This window comes from Candida pseudojiufengensis, assembly GCF_024610245.1.
Source record: "Candida pseudojiufengensis strain CBS 10847 chromosome Unknown scaffold14, whole genome shotgun sequence".
NCBI lineage: Eukaryota > Fungi > Ascomycota > Pichiomycetes > Serinales > Debaryomycetaceae > Lodderomyces > Lodderomyces pseudojiufengensis.
In genome coordinates, this window is record NW_026261536.1 from 290,644 (window position 1) to 308,368 (window position 17,725).

At 26.8% G+C, this 17,725-nt stretch overlaps 4 protein-coding genes across 4 annotated transcripts; 3 read left to right on the forward strand and 1 right to left on the reverse strand. All coding sequences in view use genetic code 12, as the record gives it.

Moving 5' to 3' along the window:
- Positions 1-74: 74 nt before the first annotated feature.
- SAC7 (Sac7p) lies at positions 75-2,213 on the forward strand (the record flags this gene model as incomplete). Its single annotated transcript, XM_051759327.1, has 1 exon — positions 75-2,213. The coding sequence occupies one exon, from the start codon at positions 75-77 to the stop codon at positions 2,211-2,213; it is 2,139 nt and encodes a 712-aa protein (XP_051612985.1).
- Positions 2,214-2,430: 217 nt separating this feature from the next.
- Positions 2,431-3,663, forward strand: KGF55_004426 (uncharacterized protein; the record flags this gene model as incomplete). The annotated part of the gene is made up of 1 exon (XM_051759328.1): positions 2,431-3,663. The coding sequence occupies one exon, from the start codon at positions 2,431-2,433 to the stop codon at positions 3,661-3,663; it is 1,233 nt and encodes a 410-aa protein (XP_051612986.1).
- Positions 3,664-5,425: 1,762 nt separating this feature from the next.
- KGF55_004427 (uncharacterized protein) lies at positions 5,426-9,760 on the forward strand (the record flags this gene model as incomplete). Its single annotated transcript, XM_051759330.1, has 1 exon — positions 5,426-9,760. One exon carries the CDS (start codon positions 5,426-5,428, stop codon positions 9,758-9,760), a length of 4,335 nt encoding a protein of 1,444 aa, XP_051612987.1.
- A 1,218-nt stretch (positions 9,761-10,978) lies between these two features.
- KGF55_004428 (uncharacterized protein) lies at positions 10,979-12,322 on the reverse strand (the record flags this gene model as incomplete). The annotated part of the gene is made up of 1 exon (XM_051759331.1): positions 10,979-12,322. The coding sequence occupies one exon, from the start codon at positions 12,320-12,322 to the stop codon at positions 10,979-10,981; it is 1,344 nt and encodes a 447-aa protein (XP_051612988.1).
- Between the last annotated feature and the right edge of the window lie 5,403 nt (positions 12,323-17,725).

Consider the following 17,725-nt stretch of genomic DNA (forward strand, 5'->3'; position numbering starts at 1 on the left):
ATCCAGCGCGTTAAGCACCTCCAAAATCAACCTAACTTATACATCTCATCACCTGAAAGCTACAACATCCTTTCATGAGTCATTCATCATCCCCAAATAATAGGGGATCTATATTTGGTTGGGCAAAAAGTTTAAAACGTTCACATTTATTATCAAATGATTCTGTAAATGATATAAGTGATAATGATTCAATTTCAAGATCACCTACAAAATTATTTAATAATCACAATAATAGTAATAATCAATCAATACCACAACCTCATAGTCCTTTAAATATACCCAATAATGGTAATCAATCTCATTCACAGCAACACCCACAACAACAACAACAAGAATCTCCTACTTTCGGTCAACAACAATATCTAGGTACATCACCAACAACTTCAACTACAAATCAATCAGATTTTTTACGTCCTTTATTAAATCATAAATCAAGATCAACAAATAATGTATCAAGAATAAGGTCTAATTCTTTGAATCAATCAGAAAATAGTTTAAGACAACAAAGAGATTGTTTTTTACAAAATAATTCATTAGTTGATGAAAATTCTAAATATTTTGGTGTACCATTACAACAAGCTTTAAATGAAGCATGTGCTAAAATTTCAATTTTAACAGGTGATCAATCTGATGGTTTACAATATGGTCAGATTCCAATTGTAGTTGCAAAATGTGGTGTATTTTTAAAGAAAAATGGTTTAACTGTTGAAGGTATATTTAGAGTAGGAGGTTCATCAAGAAGAATTAAAGATTTACAAGTTATATTTAATACTCCACCAACTTATGGTAAGAAATTAAATTGGGATGGTTATACTGTACATGATGCTGCTTCAATTTTAAGAAGATATCTTAATGCATTACCTGAACCTTTAATTCCTTTAAATATGTATGATGAGTTTAGAGATCCTTTAAAAAATAAAACAAGAATAATAAGTTATATGAAATATAAAGCTGAAAATCCTTCAAAAAATTTAAAAACTACAACAAGTAATGAGGAAGATGTTTTAGATTCAACTCAATTATTAACTGAAGCAAATATGGGAAGATTAAATGGAAATGATGAATCAATACAACAATCACATTCTCAATCACAGTCACAATATCAATCTCAATCTCAGTCGCAGTCTCAATCTAATTCACAATCTCAATTGCAATCACAAAATCAAGAAACAATTCATCAACAACCATCACTTCCACAACAACCAAGTGAAGAAAGTATATTAATAAAAAACAAAAAAAAATCTAAAAATTATAAAAAATTAACAAGAGATGTTCATTCAGCTATAGAAGAATATAAAATTTTAGTAAATGATTTACCAAATTCTTCAAAACAATTATTATTTTATATTTTAGATTTATTAGCAATGGTTCAAAATCATTCAAAAGAAAATTTAATGAGTTCAAGAAATTTAGCAGCAATTTTTCAACCTTCAATTTTATCTCATCCAAATCATGATTTAGATCCTGATGAATATGCATTAAGTCAAATTGTTGTTGAATTTTTAATTCAATATGCTTATAAATTATTACCTACTCATACTATGAAACCTTCATCTACAACTTCACTATCACAAAAACAACAGCAACAGCAGGAGGAACAACTACAACAAACACAACAAATTGAAAGTGATGTTACATCTACTAGTACAACTCCATTAGAAGGACCTCAAACTATACTATTAGAAGAAAAACAATCACAACAGCCGAGTCCACAAGCATTACCACAACTAAAACAATCAAACCAACAGCAAAACCATCAACAGCAACAACAACAGCAGCATCAAAACCAACAACAACAACAACAACAACAACAACAACAACAATTACCACCAAAATTTAGTCGAAGACATTCAAAAAGTTTAAGTTCAGCAGTTAATCATGATGATTTAGTTGTAGGATATCAAAGTAATGTAACAGGATCTATACCATTTGATTCAGATATGGAAGAATATGATTTAAGTGATGAAAATGAAATAAATTCAGATGTTGATGATTTATATTTTCAACAATTAAAATTAAATAATGGTTCAGGTAATAGTGGGAATGGAGATATAAGTCCTATAAAGAAATTGTTAGGAGGTGGGAATCATAGGAATAGTATTGATAAATCTTTAAATGAAAATTCAGTTATTGAAGACAAAGAACCTGTTGCAATTGTTGTTACTGCTCCTTCTACAAATCTGATATCAAAAGTTGAAAATAGTAAGATATAAATTAAATGTAAAATTTTATAAATTAAATTATGTAGTTGTATTAGTATGTTTTATGTATTTATAATTTATATATAATATTATTTATATTGTACTTTTAAGTATGAAGCTATATGTTCAGAAATTGTGATATTGAATTGGTGCACAAAATTGATTTTTTTTTTTGTTCTTTGAAAAATTACTTACAACCAAACTATATTTCACAACAAACTAATACTAAATGTCCGAACCAGAGAATGAATCGGAATTAAAAGAGGAACTCGATGATTTATTTGGAGATGAAGATGGTGGGGAACAGGAAGAAATAGTTGAAGAAGATGAAGATAATGATGATGAACAAAGTGAAACTGAACGTACACAACAATCACAATCACAATCAATACGAAATAACACATATTTATCACAATCTGAAGAAGAAGAAGAAGAATATCCAGAAGAAACCCAGAAAAAAATACTTGATATATCATTACCACGTCATGCAATATCTTCAATTTCAGAACAAACTCAAATTTTAAAAACTCCAATGAATTTAAAAATTTCACCACATCCATTTGATCCAATTGAATTTAAAAATGAAATTGAAGAAAATCAAGAAAAAAGAATTTTAAAAAAATTAAATTCAAAACAAATTTATAATGAAAGAATTATTGAAAAATTAATAAATGAAACTACTATTAGATGGAGATATCATAATTCAGGTAATGATGAAATTATAAAACAATCAAATTCTCATTTTATTCAATGGGATGATGGATCAATAAGTTTAAAAATTGGAGAAGAAATGTTTGATGTTAAAACATTACCAATAGCAGATAATTACCTTGTGAATTCTTTAGAAAATTTTGAAATTTTACAATCAAATTCTCAAATTAATCAAATTATAAATTTATTTCCATCATCAAATAATAGTTTACATAAAAAATTATTACAAAATTTGAAAAACATTCATTCAAAAGATAAAATTTTAAATACTATAACAGAAGATGATCCATTAAAACAACAAAGATTAGCTGATGAAAATGAAAAAAGAAAATTAAAAATGAAAAAACAATTAGAAGCCAAGAGGAGAATTGAAGAAGAAAAATGGGAAAGAGGAGAAAGTCCAAGTTTGAAAGAAAGTTCTTATAAAAGATTTTCAAGAACTTATGGTGATGATGATGATGATGATGATGTTGGTGGTGCTGGGTTAGGAGAAGGATATGATGAAGAAGATGATTTTGTAGCTGGTGATGAAGAAGAAGTTGAAGAATTTGATGATGATAATGAAGATGAGGAAGAAGAAGGTGAAGAGGTAGAAGATGATGAAGAAAATTTAAAAGCAAATGCTGAAAGATTAAAAAAATTAAAAGATGAAGGTGCTGCTAAATATAGAGAAAAATCTTCAACTGTGGAACCTGAAACTGAAACTAGGAAAAGAAAAAGAATTATTGAAAGTGATGATGAAGATGAATAAAAGTAGAAGAAATATGTATGTATAGGCTATTTGTATTAATAATTTAAAAGTTTGATTGTTTAAATATTTTCTTTCACAATGTAATTGTTGGAAAATACAATAATATATTTATCAGGTGTCTTATACTACGTTTTCTCCCTATAAGTTTAAATCCTTTCCAAAAAATCTAATTTTTGATTAATTATCACTTTCTTTCAAATCGTTAAGTACAATAGCTTACTTCATTAAAATAAGGACAGCGTCTATCAATTTTATCAGGTCCATTAAATCGCTTGCTCAATACAAGTTTGGTATTATTTCCATTTCGAGATATAAATCCTTCGTAGATTAGATGAAAATATTATAACTTGTTAAAATGTTTATACTGGTAAGAATTGGACTAAATATATTCCGCTTTCTATACTATTAGAATTAATGTCATCCAGTATATTTTAACGACATTCAATTCCGTCTTAAATAATAAATTCTATTTTTAGAGAGAAGAGGAATCAATCATTAAAAAACGGTTTTAAGCTTAAGCTTTGAGTTATGAGATTTTAAAGATTTACGGTTTTATTCCAATTTTCGTAAAACCCTTTTTGCATTGATAATAGCCTCTTGAATTTTCAAAGTAGATTTGCCACTTGTTACTACATGAGGTTTTGAAACATGAATAGACTTCCGATTGCACGTTGAGGACAGGCTCAAAAGATTACTTTGACAGGTCTAGCTTCAGTTGATCTAATTGTTCTTTGATCAATCTACTTTGCTTTGTTCTAATATCTTTTGTTTGTTGTTTTTTTTCTCTGAGTAATTATAATGACTAATCAAAACAAACAAACATTCAATTGGTTAGAAACCTGAAACAAATTTGTTTGAAGTTTTTTAAAGAAGAAGGAGTTGTTGATGCCACGATGTTTTTTTGTTTGTTTGTTTAGCGACAGCATATTAGTCACAATGAATGGCAAACAATTCAATTGATATTGTTTTAATCATGGAATTATTTATCAATGAGCGGAGTTTAGCAATAAAGTTTTAGTCTATGATCATTGGTTTACATTCACCTACAGTGTATTATTTCTTGAATAGCATACGTATTCAACCGTAAGGCACTAATTATATAGTAGCTAATTGTACTTCTTTAACATAGTTCTCTATCGATAATTAGACGTAACAGCTTAAAGAAAAGTCGGTTATTGTTAAGAAGTTTATTAAAAGCGTTGAAAAATTAATCGAAAAATCTGATTTGAATCTTCGAGAGAAAAAGAATCTGACGATTTTCAAATCCAAACCAATATCGTCAGTATAAACAAATCAGAACCATGTACTATATCAATCGAAATATTCCGTTATTGTATTAAATGATATTAATTCAACATTTGAATCATTAGTTTTGTTTTGTTCAAAACGCATTTAACAATTCCATGAATGCAAATAATCTAAAACACAATAAGGTAAAATAATATTCGGAATTTTTTTCAGAGCCGTATCACATTTCCATACATTAAATTCTTGTTTTAGACTACTTGTTACTGATGTCTAATGTATAATGTATTATAACTGATTTGTGTTTCATGTAATTAAACTGAATTTTTCAAATGTGGTTATAAATACGATATCAAATGTATCTATAATTGCAAATTTCATGATAATATTTCAAAAGAATTTCATATAGATCAAAAGTCAATTAAATCAATACAATTATCAATCAAGTCATTTGAAGAATCATAGATCAATACAATCAATCAACAAATAGTCAAAAGTCTCCAAAGATCAATACAATATGGATGATATAAGTTCATTAGAATTTGGTGATAATCATTATAAACCTCAAAAAAGAATATTAACTTTCCTATTCAAAAATAAGATATACCCAATACCAAATGACAGTGAAAGAAAATTACATCCTAAAAAATCAAGTAATTTAATTTTTAAAATCTTCTTTTGGTGGGCTACTCCATTAATGACTATAGGTTATACAAGAACTTTACAACCAAATGATTTATGGATTTTAACTGATGATTTAAAATTGGAGGGCAATTATGAGATATTTGAAAGTTATTTAGATTTAGAAATTACAAGAGCCTCATTACAACATTTAGAAGAGAAATGTGCAAGTAGAAATGAATCATTAGAAAATTCAACTATTTCAAAAGAAGAAGATTTAAAAGATTTTAAATTATCTGCAAAAAGTTTAGCATTAGTTTTATTTTTAACTTTAAAAAGAGAAATTATTATATCAGTTTTAATGGCTGTTATTGCATTTACTTGTTGGTCAGTAACTCCATTAGTTACTAAATATTTAATTAGATTTGTTGAAGAAAAAACATTGGGGATTGTAACAAAAGTTGGAAAGGGTATTGGATATTCAATTGGAGTTGTTTGTTTAATGTTTATAAGTAATATTTTATTTAATCATTTTTTATATATTGGATCAGTTATGGGTGCAAAAGTTAAAGCTATATTAACAAAAGCTATATTAGATAAATCTTTCAAATTAAATTCTGAATCAAGACATAAATATCCTCAAAGTAAAATTACAAGTTTAATTACTACAGATTTATCAAGAATTGAAATTGCTTGTTTATTACAACCTTTATTATTATGTTTACCTGTTCCAATTATTATTGCTATAGTTATATTAATTGTTAATATTAGAGTTTCAGCTGTTATTGGTGTTGTTATATTTATTATTTTCTTGGGGATTATATCAATTGGAGCAAAAAAATTATTTGAATATAGAGATATTGTATCAAAAATAACTGATAAAAGAGTTAATTTAATGAAAGAAATTTTAAATAATTTAAAAATGATAAAATATTATTCATGGGAACATCCTTATCATAAAAATATAATGAAAGTAAGAGGTGAAGAAATTAATATGATTTTAAAAATTCAAACTTTAAGAAATGTTATATTTTCATTAGCTATGACATTAACTGGTATATGTGCAATGATTGCTTTTATTATATTATATGCTATACAAGGTTCAACAAGTAGTCCTGCTACAATGTTTTCATCAGTTACATCATTTGAAATTTTAGGTATGATGGTTTTTTTTATACCACAAGTTTTATCTACTACTGTTGATATGATTAATGGATTTAAAAGAATTGGTTCATTATTGTCTGCTCCTGAAGAACAAAAATATGAAGGTTATCGAACTTTTGATAATAATAAGGATAAAGATTCAATTGTTTTAACTAATGCAACTTTTAAATGGGATGAATTTAGTGATAATGAAGAAGATGAAGATGATGAAGAATCTGAGAAGAAGAAGAAAGAGAAAGAGAAGGAAGAAGCAAAGAATAAGAGAAAATGGTGGAAGAAATCTAATAAAACAAAGAAGGATGAACAAATTAATGAAGATATTAAATTGGAGAATTTAAGTAATTCTGATTCAGATGATAAAAAAGATGAAGATGAAGATTCATCATCAAATTTCATAGGTTTTAATGATCTTAATTTACAAATTAAAAAAGGAGAATTTGTTGTTATTACTGGTATTATTGGTTCAGGTAAAACTTCATTATTAAATGCTATTGCTGGTTTTATGACTTGTGAATCAGGTACAATTGATATTAATGGATCATTAATTTTATGTGGAGCTCCATGGATTCAAAATAATACAATTAGAGAAAATATAACATTTGGTTCTAAATTTGATCAAAAATTTTATGATGATGTTATATATGCAAGTGCTTTAAATGTTGATATAGATAATTTAGAAGGTGGTGATTATACTGAAGTTGGTGAAAAAGGTATTACATTATCTGGTGGTCAAAAAGCAAGAATTAATTTAGCTCGTGCAATTTATGCAAATAAAGAAATTATATTATTAGATGATGTATTAAGTGCAGTTGATGCTAGAGTTGGTAAACATATTTTAAATAATTGCTTTTTAGGTTTATTAAAAGATAAAACTAGAATTTTAGCTACTCATCAATTATCATTAATTGGTCAAGCTGATAGAATTATATTTTTAAATGGTGATGGTACTATAAATGTTGGTACAATGGATGAATTATTAAAAGTTAATAAAGAATTTAATAATCTTATGAAATTTAGTAAATTTGAAGCTGAAGAAGAAAAAGAAGAAGAAGAACTTGAAGAATTTGATTTAGGTGGTATAGATGAGAAAACTGAAATAATTCCAACATTAACAAAATCTCATGATTCAACTCAACAATTAACTAAAAGAAGAACAAGATCAGAAACTATTATATCAGAAGAAGATGAAGAATATAAAGATTACAATTTAAATAAAGATAAATCAAAAGGTAAATTAATTACAGAAGAAGAAAGAGCAATAAATAGTATAAAATGGGATATTTATAGTAATTATTTAAAATATGGATCAGGATTTTTAAAACCAATTGGATTTAGTTTAGTATTTGTTTTATTATTATCAATATCAACATTTTTAGAAATTTTTGCAAATACTTGGTTATCATTTTGGGTTGGTCAAAAATTTCCAAATAGATCAAATGGATTTTATATTGGACTTTATGTTATGTTTAATTTATTATGGGTTATTATGTTAACTTATACTTATGTATTTTTAGTTACTGGTACTACAATTTCATCAAAAAATTTAAATATTTTGGCTATTAATAGAGTTTTACATGCTCCAATGTCATTTATGGATACAACACCAATGGGAAGAATTTTAAATAGATTTACAAAAGATACAGATGCATTAGATAATGAAATTACTGAAAATATGAAAATGTTTTTCCAATCAATTGCTAAAATGATTGGTGTATTTATATTATTAATTATTTATTTACCATGGTTTGCTTGTGCTTTACCTGCTATTTTTATTTTATTTTTTTGTATTGCTAATTTTTATCAAGCATCAAATAGAGAAGTTAAAAGATTAGAAGCAATATTAAGATCATTTGTTTATAATAATGTTACTGAAATTTTAAGTGGTATGAATACTATAAAAGCTTTCAAAGAACAAAATAGATTTTCAATTTTAACTAATGATTTATTAAATAAAGCTAATGAAGCTACTTTTGTTGTTAATGCAAATCAAAGATGGTTAGGTATTCAATTAGATATGTTAGCAAATTGTGTTATATTATTAGTATCATTACTTTGTGTTAATAGAGTATTTGCTATAAATGCTGCATCAGTTGGTTTATTAATGAATTATACTTTACAAGTTGCAGGAGAATTAAATAATTTAGTTAGAACTTTTACTCAAGTTGAAAATGATATGAATTCAGTGGAAAGAATTATTCATTATGCTTTAAAATTAGATCAAGAAGATGGTTATAATTTAAAAAATGATAATAATGATGATCCCAATTGGCCAAACGATGGCAGTATTGAATTTGTTAATGCTAATATGAAATATAGACCTGGTTTACCTTTAGTTTTAAAAAATTTATCAGTTAAAATTCAACCAAAAGAAAGAATTGGTATTTGTGGTAGAACTGGTGCTGGTAAATCATCAATTATGACTGCTTTATATAGATTATCAGAATTAGATTCAGGTCAAATATTAATAGATGATGTTGATATTGCTACTTTAAATTTAAATGATTTAAGATCACATTTATCAATTATTCCTCAAGATCCAGTTTTATTTAATGGTACAATTAGATCAAATTTAGATCCTTTCAAACAAAAAGATGATGAAATTTTATGGGAATCATTAAGAAGATGTGGATTATTAACAAATGAAGAAATTTTAAAATCAAAAAATATTTCAAAAGATTCAGAAGAATTACCAAAATTTCATTTATATCAATCAGTAGAAGATGAAGGAGAAAATTTTTCATTAGGTGAAAGACAATTAATATCATTTGCAAGAGCTTTAGTTAGAGATTCTTCAATTTTATTTATGGATGAAGCTACATCAAGTATAAATTTTTCAGCAGATGCTTTAATTCAGGAAACTATAAGAACAGAATTTAAAGATAAAACTATTTTAACAATTGCTCATAGATTACATACAATTATAAATTATGATAAAATTTTAGTAATGGATAAAGGTTCATTAAAAGAATTTGATACTCCTTGGAATTTATTTAATCAAACTGGAAGTGTATTTAGAGAAATGTGTGATAAATCAAATATTGTTGCAGAAGATTTTGAAAGAAGGTGATTTTTTAGTTATTTATATACTTTATTTATTTATAAATTATAGATAGTATGTACTTCACTGAAGTTAATTATTAATAAAATGTAGATCACTTTAAAATTATACATGAAATCTCAAAAGCTAAACTTTTCAACTTATAATTCTATGATTTTTACAAAACTATAATATTCAAGGGTGATTATTTATTTTAATGTGATGATAATAGTAAATTTTACTCACTAAGCATAGCTAAAATGTTGGAAAGCAACTGAATAATTGAAATCTATGATCAAGTGATATAAATTTTGGAATCAACAAAAATATACGTGATTAAATTTACTCCGAAAACTATCAGATTACACCGAATTGTTCAGTATATTTTGAAGTTTATCTCTTAAAATGTTGAACCTCATGGCTAATTTAAATATCTTCTTGTAATTTGTCAACAAACTTAGGTTTTTATCTCATCAGAGACTAGCTCCTTCTTCCCAGTGGTTCTCTATCGCAAACACTTTTTTATAAAATTTTCTTCCAGTTGTGATGGTATCAGCTAAAGACTATTATGTTTCAAATTTTCATTTTTCATATAGTTCATTTTTTTCATTCAAAAATAGTTGGCATGAAAATCTATTCATTTCCACAAAATACCACTCGATGGCGCATGTTTCAAGTTTAGCACTATTAAGCTAAAGAAATTACTATCCAATTATTCCAGTGTCAAAAGTCAAGTAATGTTTTTGCCTGACACTCTCTGTCTTACGATCTTCCGTTGCAATGTTCACACTTATGTCTTAATTGATTATTGATAACACGATAATTACTACGTGTTTTGGTATACTATTAGTTGTATAACCCACTATAACTATAATAAAGATGAAGATTTTACATTTTCAATAAAAAAATAAAGAATTAAAACAAGGTTTTTGTGTATCTTTTCGAAGTCAAAAATAGATAACATTATTGTAGAAATATTAATATTATAATAATAATTATCATATGCCAGACTGAGGAGATTAAGGGAAATAATTAATTATTGATCTAGAAATCAAGGATATATCAAGGAAACTGATGAATGAAATAAAAAGTTTATGGTCAAAAAAATCAAGCGATACTAATAATGACGACGCCGCAAATCATGAACGTTTGCGAAGAACCACAACTAGATGCAAGGTCTTGTCACACATAAAAATTATGAACCTAAATCATTACATACCTAAAATACATCGAGCAAAAGTCATTCAATTAAATTGTTTCATGTTTTTTTATGATCTCCAGAACTTCTTTGCAAATCATGGTCTTAACTAAAAATCCCATGTCACGAATTTCCTTAATTGAATACTCAGATTTCAAAGCTATGTTTAACTTTTTCTTTTCATTCAGAGCCAACAAACCTAGTCTGGTGGTAGCTAATGCTTTGCTTTCAATTGCAAATGTGGCGCTTGTGAAAAAGTATGATGGCCATTGACAAGAGATTACCTGGTAATAGTCAGGTGAATATAAAGATAAATTATCAGACTTGAAGAACTCTTCTAGTGAACTTAATTCCATAAATCGAGGCCACCAAGATATTCTTAAACTTGGATTTATGAAATAAAGTTTGGCAATGTCTATGGCATATTTATCGTTGGCAATACCAGTGCATACTATTAATTTGTGTAATCTTGACACATCAATTGATTTCAAATCTAATAGATGAGAAGATAAAAATAAATTCCTCAATTTTGGTAGGTTTGCATTGGTCAATATTTCTATGAATTCAAATTCCTCGTATTGGTAAAGATCTTTAAAAAATTCATTATTATAGTGAATTAATGTTAACGATGTAACCTCCTCCGTATCGAAATATTCTTTCAAAGTAAATAACCACTTTTTAGGTTCTAGTTTGATGCGTCTACCACGGGAATCATAAAAATCGTATTCAAATCTGAGTTTACCCCAAAATAACAAATCTAATTTTTTCAATTTGCAATTTATCCTATTCAATTTTTCAAGTAATAGTGGATCTGTTAAATCAACTAGACATGGAAAAGTAAGGTTTAACTCTTCAAGTCTTTTGAAAAGATTGATTTTGTTGAAAAGATTGATACTATCACATAAATCATAATCATCGTTGTACTTTTTTATCATTTGATGGGAAGGACGAAAATGGAATTTTAAACTTTTGAGGTTATTATACAAAAAATTGTATGACTTGAGATTTATTTTGTCTAAAAATAAAACTCTTTCGTAAAATCCTTCTAAATACTTGTTAATTACAAAAGTTATCCCTTCTAAAGTAATGTAGGTTTTTTTTGTATCATTTAGTTGGAGTTGGTTATTTGATGTTCCAAAACTAATGTAATCAATTTTTTCAAAATAATTAACAATTTCTTTCAATAATGCAGGTACTGCCGTTTCAAAATCAAATGAAACATTCTTAAAATAGTGTAAACAATAGGCATCCTCAATACTAAGGTGTTTAATATATTGATTTCTTTTGATTTTACATTCAATCATGTTCACGTGAAAAGTATGTGATGAAATCACCGTAAACTTTTTGGTAAAGTCATTTGATATATCTTTATGAACTCTCCAGCTTGTATTCATGAAAATATTCAGATATATATGAATAAACTTAAATATCTTTTTTTGACCGATTTTGTAGAACTTCGAATGTAATGGCATCAAAGACAAAACCATGTGTTGGTTTATTTGTTGAAATATCATTTCCAAAACATCTATTGGAAAATATATTAGTCTTTCCATGTTTTGAAGATACTCGGATTGCTGTTGGTAAAACGAAGTGGCGTAATTGTTATTTTCGTGAATTTATTTTGATTTTGTAAAAAACTTCCAAAAAATTTAGGAAATTTATTTTACCGAATCTCATCAATTTTTAAAACAAAGTTTTTGTGTAAGCGACTAAGCAGGGTTAGGAAACGAGTGAAAAATGAATGAATATTATACCATACAATACAACAAACGTTTATTAGATTCGTAGTCTGGCTTGCCAAAATCTGGAAAAATAAAATCTACAAACAAAAAACTTAGACAAACAATTATTTATGAAACGTAACTCTTTCAATTTGGGATCTAGTCTTTTATTTCTGTTTATATGGATTCTCTTGCATCTCAAATTTTTTTACATACTATCAAATATCACCAAAACTGTATGGGAGATGTTAAAATGAGATAAAAATAGTGATAGAAAGCTTTTAAATTTATCATTCATTTGTAGAAAGATTTATGTGACTATTAATTTCTTTATCATTATCGTGATAATACTTTTACTGACTTTGAATTTTTGTATCCAAGTACTTTTCAATCATTCTTGAGCATTTCCATTTGTTTTACGATCTAATTTTCTTCTCATCCATTTTAATATCACAATCGCGTATTAGAAAAATTTTTAACTCTTCTGTTTCTGTCTAGCTTATCAATAAAGACAAAGTCTTGTTCTCTTGATTGAATACGAAGTCGTTTGATATATTTTTTTTCACTACGTTGTTTTCTCGTACTTTTAATTCTAGCTGACGCTCATGAATAATAATGTGCAACTTTGATTCTAATATTAGTTGACGTTCACAGTTAAGCTTTAATAGTCTATTATAGTCAAAAAGTCAACCTAGATCTACTCCATACCGCTTGAACCCTTAGGTCAAACTCACTTCACTACTTTTAAGCTTTGGTTATGGAAATAGTTTTTTTTGGTAACGAGATCTAGTTATGGAAACATCATTAACAATCTATTAGAATTACACTATTTTACATTTGATTATGGAAAGACACTTTTCAAATTTAATTATGGATCTTCGCTATGGAGCAACACTTTTTTGTATCTAGTTATGTAACTTCATTATGGAATTGGCCATGTAAATGGTTTTGTAAGTAGTGATTTAAATAGTTGTGAAATTCTTTATGGAACAGTCTTCATTTAGTTCAGTATTACCTATGGAAGTTGTGATGGAATTGCTTATGTAGTCAATCATGAATTTAATTAGTTATGGAGTTAGTTATGGGATTATTAGTGCAGTTGGCAATTAAATTTTTTCTGGAACAGGACTTATTTAGTTAAAGAACGAGTTTTTTGAATTTTGATGGAATTTGTTACTTTGTTCGGTAATCATGGACTTAAGTTGTGGAGTTAGTTATTGAAGATTTGATTACGGAGTTCTTTGTGGAGCGGTGATATGTATATCTAGTTATGAAAATAGTTATGGAAATGGTTATGAAAATAGCTGTAAAATTAGTTGAAATTAGTAATGAAAACAACTATCGAATCTAGTTATGGAACCTAGCTTCATAAAGTGAAACCTAATTATGTACAAATATATAACTAGTACATTTTCTTAATTTTGTTTATGGGTATTGTTTCGAAATTTAGTTGTTAATTCATAATTTAGTAATTGACTTAAGTAATGATTTAGTTATGGAATGATTTATTGATTTAGTTATTGATTTAAATATGGAATTCGGCTATTGATTTAGATGTGGAATTCTGCTATTGACTTAGCTGTATAAATTGGATATGGACATAAGTTAATGATTTATTTATCGATTTAGATTTTGGTTTAGTTATTCATTATTGTGAGTTATAAGTTTTAATGTATTTAAAGAAAAAGATCTTTTAAGTAAATATGTTTTTTTTGTATTGTAGTTAAGTTGTTAAAGTTAAGAGAAGAAAAAAGATTTACTACTGTTGTTTGGATTTAATTCTGTAAATTAGAAAGAATCTGACCTTGAATTTAGAGATAATAAATAAGGAGAGCGATTAAGCTAATTGAGTAGAAGAGAATACTGTAATATAAGTGTTTCCTGTTTATTAGGGATTTATGTCAGAGTTACCTCTAGTTGTGAAAAACCTTGTTCTAGTGTTTCTGATATTTACTTAATTTGTTAGTAATATGTATTGAAATTCACTGTAAATAAAATTGAAAAGTCTAATTCTTTGGTATCTACCGCACGTAATTGAATGATTAATTTTCTATTAAAAATAGGTTAGAATTAGTAGTTTATGACGATAAAAATGGACACGTTGATAAAAATAAAGCTACTTGTAGATTATTAGGCGAAGGTGAATAAGGAAAAAATTTTAGTTGATTAGAGTAACTACCTTAATAATTCGAGTAATAATATTAGAAAGAAAAAATGGATTGAATGTGAGTCTAAAAATGAATAGAATACTTGACTTTTAGGATTAAGGATACGAAACTATTTGATTGTGGGGTTATTAAGTAAAAAACTTTTTAGAATACAGAAGTTGATGAAAGTTATTCTCTTAATAATTGATAGGATAAGTGGAAGAGAACTTATTAATGAAAAGTAAATTAGAATTAAAAGTTTTTAAAGGGAAGCGAGAGCTAATTTGATACGGGTTAGGTTACTTCAGTAGTAATTAATTATTGAGCTGAATGATGAAAAAATTCTTGAAGAAAAATTGATGATAGTAATTCTCTCGATAATTTGGATATATATTATATCGATTCTTGAAAGTAAAATTAGAATTCTTACCAATGGTACGTAGGTTAAAATTAAGAGTTTTGCTAAAGAATGAAGAATAAGTTAGTAGAAGTTGAGGCACTGGAAAATATTGTGGTGTAAGCTGAATAAGGGAGAAAGTGTTTGATAAAACTACTTTAATAATTATTAAAAATAACTAGAGTTACTGGTAAAGAAAATATGGTTGTTTTTAGAACGTCTAGAAAGGCCGAGATACGAGATTTTGAAGGTTAAGGAGTTTGAAGGTTAAGGACTGAAAGTATTTGGTTGAGGTATTACTAGGTAAAGTCTTTCGAGAAAGTAAAGGTCGATGAAAGTTATTCTTCTGATAATTGTTGAATTGGATAAAAAAGTACTACTTAATGTAATACAGGTTGGAATTAAATGTCTACGGAAGAGATTGAGAACTAAGTAAAAGGTGAAGTCACCTGAAAAGTATTCATACTATTAAATAATGGAAATTTAGAAGGGAAAAACATACAAAATTTGTATGCGCGAAGATTTAGAAGGGAAAAAAGTTTTTTAGAAGGGAAAAAAGTTTTTTAGAAGGGAAAAAAAACCCAATTTAGAAGGGAAAAGCTCTTAACTACTGCGGTTCGGATCTTAAAATATTTGCACATTTGCTTCAAATCTCGAGCAAATTTAAGGTATTTATTTCGACTTTCTGGGTGAAATTGAGTAATTATCAAAAATCAACGAAAAATACTGATTTTACTAAAATAACACCACAGTAGGGTTAATTCAGCATAGCAGAATCCATTTCAGTTACTAGAAATGCATTTATTGCTGTCTTTGGGGTCCATAATTAAGATTAAAGATTTGTTCACGTGACTCGCTCTTGTAAAGACGAGATTTATTTCGATGATTTTAGAATTTGAAACAAAAACCAAGTGTTACTACGATCAATTGTTGAAAGCAGATGTCTTAAACGAATGTGCATTACAGAGCTTCCTATTCTACTCTACTTTACAAGCTATTTCATTGATGATTTAAATTATTCTAAAGTTATTAAAGTAGTTAATATAACAACAGATAAAAACTATTAAATAATGGAAGCAATATCACCAACTAATCATCTTCTTCATGTTAAAATAGTCCAACAAAATACTTCATTTGTTTTGTGACTATATTTTATTATTCTTTTCATATCGTTTAAAGTACTTATAACAAATTTAGATTCTGTTTGACATTGTTTTAATTTGTTTTTAAATTTTTTTTCAATCTGATTTCAAAGTCTTATCTACTTCTTCTTCAAAGCTCTTCTATATTTATAAATTACACCATCTATTTATTTGATAGATTCTAGTTTAATTATCACTTATTTGAGATTAGTTGAATTAATTTTTGATGCTGTTTTAGTTTGTTCGAATTTGTTTTGAAAATTGTTTTCAACTTGATTTAAAAGTCCTATTTACTTCTTCTTTAATTCTCTTCCACCACTACTAAATGATGCATTTTATTATTTAATATAATTTATTACTCTTTTCATTATTTTGAAAGCAGTTGTATTAAATTATGATGCAGTTTTAACTTGTTTGAATTTATCTTGAAAAACTGTCATCAATTAATAACATTTAATGTCCTCTCTACCTCTTTTTTTAATTCTATTCTGTCTTTATATATTACTTTATTTGTCTATTCAATATATTTTATTGTTACTTTTACTTTTTGAAAAGTAGATGATTCAGCTTTTGATGACTTTTAGTTTGTATGAGTTTGTCTGAAAATTTTTGGTTTAACTCTAATTGAGGTTCTTTCTACTCTCTTTGAGGTTACAAGATCTAAATCGAAAGGTGCTAGGTGGAGCCCATAGTTAAGCCCATAACGTGTACTTTGTTCAAAACGCTGGGTGTATACATAGGAATGCTGTGTGATGGGCGTGGTGAAAAGCTGATTCTCTTTTTTAAAAAATTAGAAAAAACGCACCACACGGAAATGAGAAATAATAAATTGTGTGTGGAGTTGGTTCTTGACTATAGTTACATAAGTTTAGTGATAAAGCTAAGTTTAACAACAACATTGTTAGGATTCGTTTGGACTTTTGTTTGGGAAAACATTTTTGATAAATTTTGGTACAATATTTAGGCAAAGTTTTTAATGTAGTGGATTATTATGAACATGTGCATAAAAAAATATTTTTTACGTTTTGGTTATATAGTGAATCAAGTTATGAACATATACACGTCGTATTTTTACTATACAGTTTCGAGGTGGAAGAAATTTGATTGTGTATTTAAGTTTTTAAATCAAGCCGTACTCTCACCAATATAGACATCCGTACCTCCATACAGTCCGTCTCAACCATACCGCCATAGTTATGAACATCGAAAATCTGAAGTTATACAATAACAATTTTTACATTCATATTGATTTTTTTTTTACACTTTCAATGTGAAATTTTATCGAGGTTCTGATAGATACACAACGAATATTTTTTTTACATTTTCTGTGTAGTATTTTATACAGATTTTGAACATTACATATAGGATATTTTATTTACAATTTGCGTGT